Source organism: Nicotiana tabacum, chromosome 20 (genome assembly GCF_000715075.1).
Source record: "Nicotiana tabacum cultivar K326 chromosome 20, ASM71507v2, whole genome shotgun sequence".
In the NCBI taxonomy this organism is placed as follows: Eukaryota; Viridiplantae; Streptophyta; class Magnoliopsida; order Solanales; family Solanaceae; genus Nicotiana; species Nicotiana tabacum.
This window is the reverse complement of record NC_134099.1, coordinates 123,907,504-123,911,256: the sequence shown is the minus strand read 5'-3', so window position 1 is coordinate 123,911,256 and position 3,753 is coordinate 123,907,504. Positions and strand designations below refer to the sequence as shown.

At 36.1% G+C, this 3,753-nt stretch overlaps 1 protein-coding gene across 1 annotated transcript; it reads left to right on the top strand.

Moving 5' to 3' along the window:
* The first annotated feature begins 1,700 nt into the window (after positions 1 to 1,700).
* Positions 1,701 to 2,831, top strand: LOC107766677 (short chain aldehyde dehydrogenase 1). Its single transcript, XM_075240943.1, has 2 exons — positions 1,701 to 1,800; positions 1,899 to 2,831. The coding sequence occupies exons 1-2, from the start codon at positions 1,763 to 1,765 to the stop codon at positions 2,713 to 2,715; spliced, it is 855 nt and encodes a 284-aa protein (XP_075097044.1). The 5' UTR covers positions 1,701 to 1,762; the 3' UTR covers positions 2,716 to 2,831.
* Positions 2,832 to 3,753: the final 922 nt, after the last annotated feature.

Genomic DNA, 3,753 nt, shown 5'->3' with positions numbered 1-3,753 from the left:
GATTGTAAGTCCAGATATCGTACCCACAGGGACTTGTGATAAACTATCAAATAAATTAAATCAAACAATTAATCTATTCAAACAAATCCTAAAATATGAATATTTAACTAAAATTAATCTAGAGTAACAAATTAAGAGATTAAAGAAATCAAGTTGGCGAATTATAGAGGCGAATTCAATGTGAGTGAATATTCTAGAGCTATGGGTTAGCTAACAATCCCGTTGAGTTTTTCACTTAAATCGTCTAATTAATTTATCTGGTTTTTTGGTTGACAAGGTTAATATTGCTCGTAGCCATTCTCCCGAAGTACAACTCGCCTATTCAAGCTAACCAAACACCTATATTCCTATGGAATCAAGATTAACAAGAACGCATTTATAATTTCCGTATAATAATCAATCAAGGCGATTAGGTATAGTCCTATCCTAACCGCAAATCCGCTACCCTCAGAGTTAAGATCTTGCTCTACTCAATCTTATATGCAATCTAGAATTCCCTCTCCCGAGTTCAATCCTAGATTCGTGGATAGTATTCAATTGGTGATCAAGCAATCAAATAATTAAAAGCAAGATTGAACAAATAACCTAATATAATAAAATAATAAGAACAATTCAAGCTTCAAACTACAACGTTCATGTAGCACCCAAAACTTTAGAACTAATAAACTATGAGATTAAAAGAAGAGAAGAGAAGAAAAACTAGTTAAAAGTCTTCTCCAAGCATGGTGTGTGTTCCTCCACGTGAATTCTCCTTCAAAGTATGTTCTATCTCTTCTAAAATAGGTTTAGAACTCCTTTTATACGAGTTGGAGAGGTCTTGGGCCGAAATAACCTTGTCCTGGGCGAAATAGAAAAAGCCCCGCAACACAGCGTCCAGGCCAGCGCCAGACGCCCACCAGGGCGCTGCCCAAATTGTCAGTACTGTCTCCAGCGCCACAGGTGGCGCCAGGCGCTGCCTGTGGCGCCCAAATGCTCAATTCGTCCGGTTTTATTCGTTCTGGCTCAAATCTTGCGCGTTTCGCCCCTAATTGCTCCCGAATCATTCCTACACATAAAAACACTTCAAATTAACATAAATCATAGCAGTTAACACCCCAAATTCACGAAACAAAAGTAAAATATAAGGCGATATACGTTGAAATATATATGCTTTAAGCTAAACATCACCTATTATAACAAATCAAGCCATACTAATAATCTATTTAAAGAATGCCTGTGTGTATAATTTAGATCCCTTCTCATGAGTAACCAATAGCTTTAGAGCGCTAAATCTTAGGCTTAATGTTATTTGCCAGAACTTATAATCAATTAATTAACTTTAACTCTGAGGCGTTGTTTCTTGTGGGCGGGCAATATTGGGGAGGCTAGGGAAATATGGTGAAAAATATTGGGACCCACATCTGCAAAATATTGTCTCGTTTTAATTTTTTTTGTTAAACAATTTTTTCCGCTATTTATAAAATATTAATTTATATATATATATATATATATATATATATATTAAAATTTTAATTTAAATATTTTTATTTTTTACTCTTAATGACACTCCTTGTAGATATGACATGATAAATTAAGATTATAAAATAATGGAATATTTTAATATATTATACACACCTTTAGTTTAAGACGCAAGATTAACAAGTTTTCTTTATATTCTTAAATACCGTCAAACTCATATTTGATTTCCCACTTTGGCCAAACTTTTATTATAAATAGAGCCTCTCTCGAATGTGAACAACAGAGAGCTCTCTGGTTTGAGAAAATGGCTAACTCACCTCTTCAATCCCCAATAGCCAAAAAGTTATTTCCTTTTTCTATTTTCCTTATATCTTCATAATACTTTTCCTGCGCACTTAGATAATGATCGTACTAATCCTTATTTTAACTTCTTTTTACAGGTTACAAGGTAAGGTAGCATTTATAACCGGTGGTGCTAGCGGCATAGGAGCAGCTACAGCTAGGCTATTTGTTCAACATGGTGCAAAGGTTATAATTGCAGACATTCAAGACAGCCTCGCAACTAGCGTTGTACAAGAGATTGGCACAGAAAATGCAACCTTTATCCATTGTGATGTCGCGATTGAATCGGACGTCCAAAATGCGGTGGATGCAACAGTTGCCAAATTTGGTAAGCTTGACATAATGTACAGTAACGCTGGTGTATTGGGCAAGCCAATATCCAGCATCTTAGAAGTCGATTATGACATAATTAAGACTGTTTTCGACGTAAACATTGTTGGCAAGTTCTTTTGCGCGAAACATGCTGCTAGAGTGATGATTCCGGCCAAGAAAGGTGTCATTCTTTTCACGGCAAGTGCTTCGACAGAGGTCTACGGTGCAGCTGTCCCACACACCTATTCGGCCTCGAAAAACGCACTTCTGGGGCTTTCTAAGAACGTTGGAGTAGAATTAGGGGAGTATGGAATAAGAGTTAATTGTGTTTCTCCTTATTACATTAGCACCCCGCTTGTATTAAACGGATTTGGAATAGACAAACAAATGGCGGACAAATGGTTTGCAGCAGGAGGAAATCTGAAAGGAGCATTACTAGGTGTAGAGGACGTTGCAAAGGCAGTATTGTATTTGGCAAGTGATGATTCCAAATATGCGAGTGGTATGAATCTCGTTCTTGATGGTGGTTTTAGTACCACAAATGTGGCTTTAACAGAGGCCTACAAGAAATTGTTTCCATCAACTACCAACAAAACAGAGTAACCATTGGCTTGGCAAATGTGTGTCTCTCTCTATATATGTGTGCGCGCAAATTATGTATCTATATCAATAAATATAAGGAATAAAAGCTCGCTCGCTTTGATCAATTGGATTGTAGTACGAAATAAAGTTAAACTGATTGATTCATGTTTCATTCTTATTATTTCATAATATCCCAAACTGATAAAGTATACTTCTGCACCAATTTAAATAGCTTATTGATCACGCCCAACTATGCCTTATAAAAAGGATTAAGCGGTCGTTGCAAATATAATCCGGTTTACAAGTTCGGAGTCGAATCCCACAGAGAACTAAGGCTTAGCTTCAACTATTCAATATTGCTAAGAAGACAAGCTCGAACAATTCCTAAGTTAAAATATTAAGATTCCTATATCTAATTAACTAAATAATTAAATTAGTAGATTAACAACTAAGGATACTACGGGTCGGAGAAAAGATTAAGGAGGTCTAGAGTTATGATTTCCCTAATTGTCGGAATCCTTCCCGCTATGTCTTCTATAATTTTGCGTAAGTATTCTCTACCTATCATGAGCGCTCTGCGTGTTGTAATTCTCTCCCGAGTAATTACGACAATTTACTAGACATACTCTCCCGAGTTACGCTAGCTGGCTTTAATTACAGCTCACTTAGATCGCACCCAAGGTTTCGTTATCCCTAATCCCACCTTTAAACCCTTGGTTATTGATTCCTCACATACGTCGGGAGTGATGTTATTTAACAACTACCAAAATATGCACTCTCTCCCGAGTAATACATACTAATTAGGCACAACTAATTGAGGATCCTACAATTAACTACAACAAGAACGTTGTTGAACAAATAGAGATTATACTACGACTCAATTATATAAAAACATAACAAGAATGTATCCTACAAAAGGTTCCATCAAAACCCTAGATAACAAATTAGTTATTCATAATAGTATGTAAAACTACAGTACTAAAAGTCATAACCAACAATGAAAAATCGGAAGAGGAAGGAAAAACTCGTAGAAGAATTCTCCGTCTTACTCCTATCGTA

What these genes read in the sequence shown, in the direction of transcription:
- LOC107766677 (XM_075240943.1), top strand. Translation starts at nt 1,763, where the DNA reads ATGGCTAACTCACCTCTTCAATCCCCAATAGCCAAAAA. An exon ending in CAATCCCCAATAGCCAAAAA is followed by an intron (nt 1,801 to 1,898) that starts GTTATTTCCTTT and finishes TTCTTTTTACAG; the next exon opens with GTTACAAGGTAAGGTAGCAT.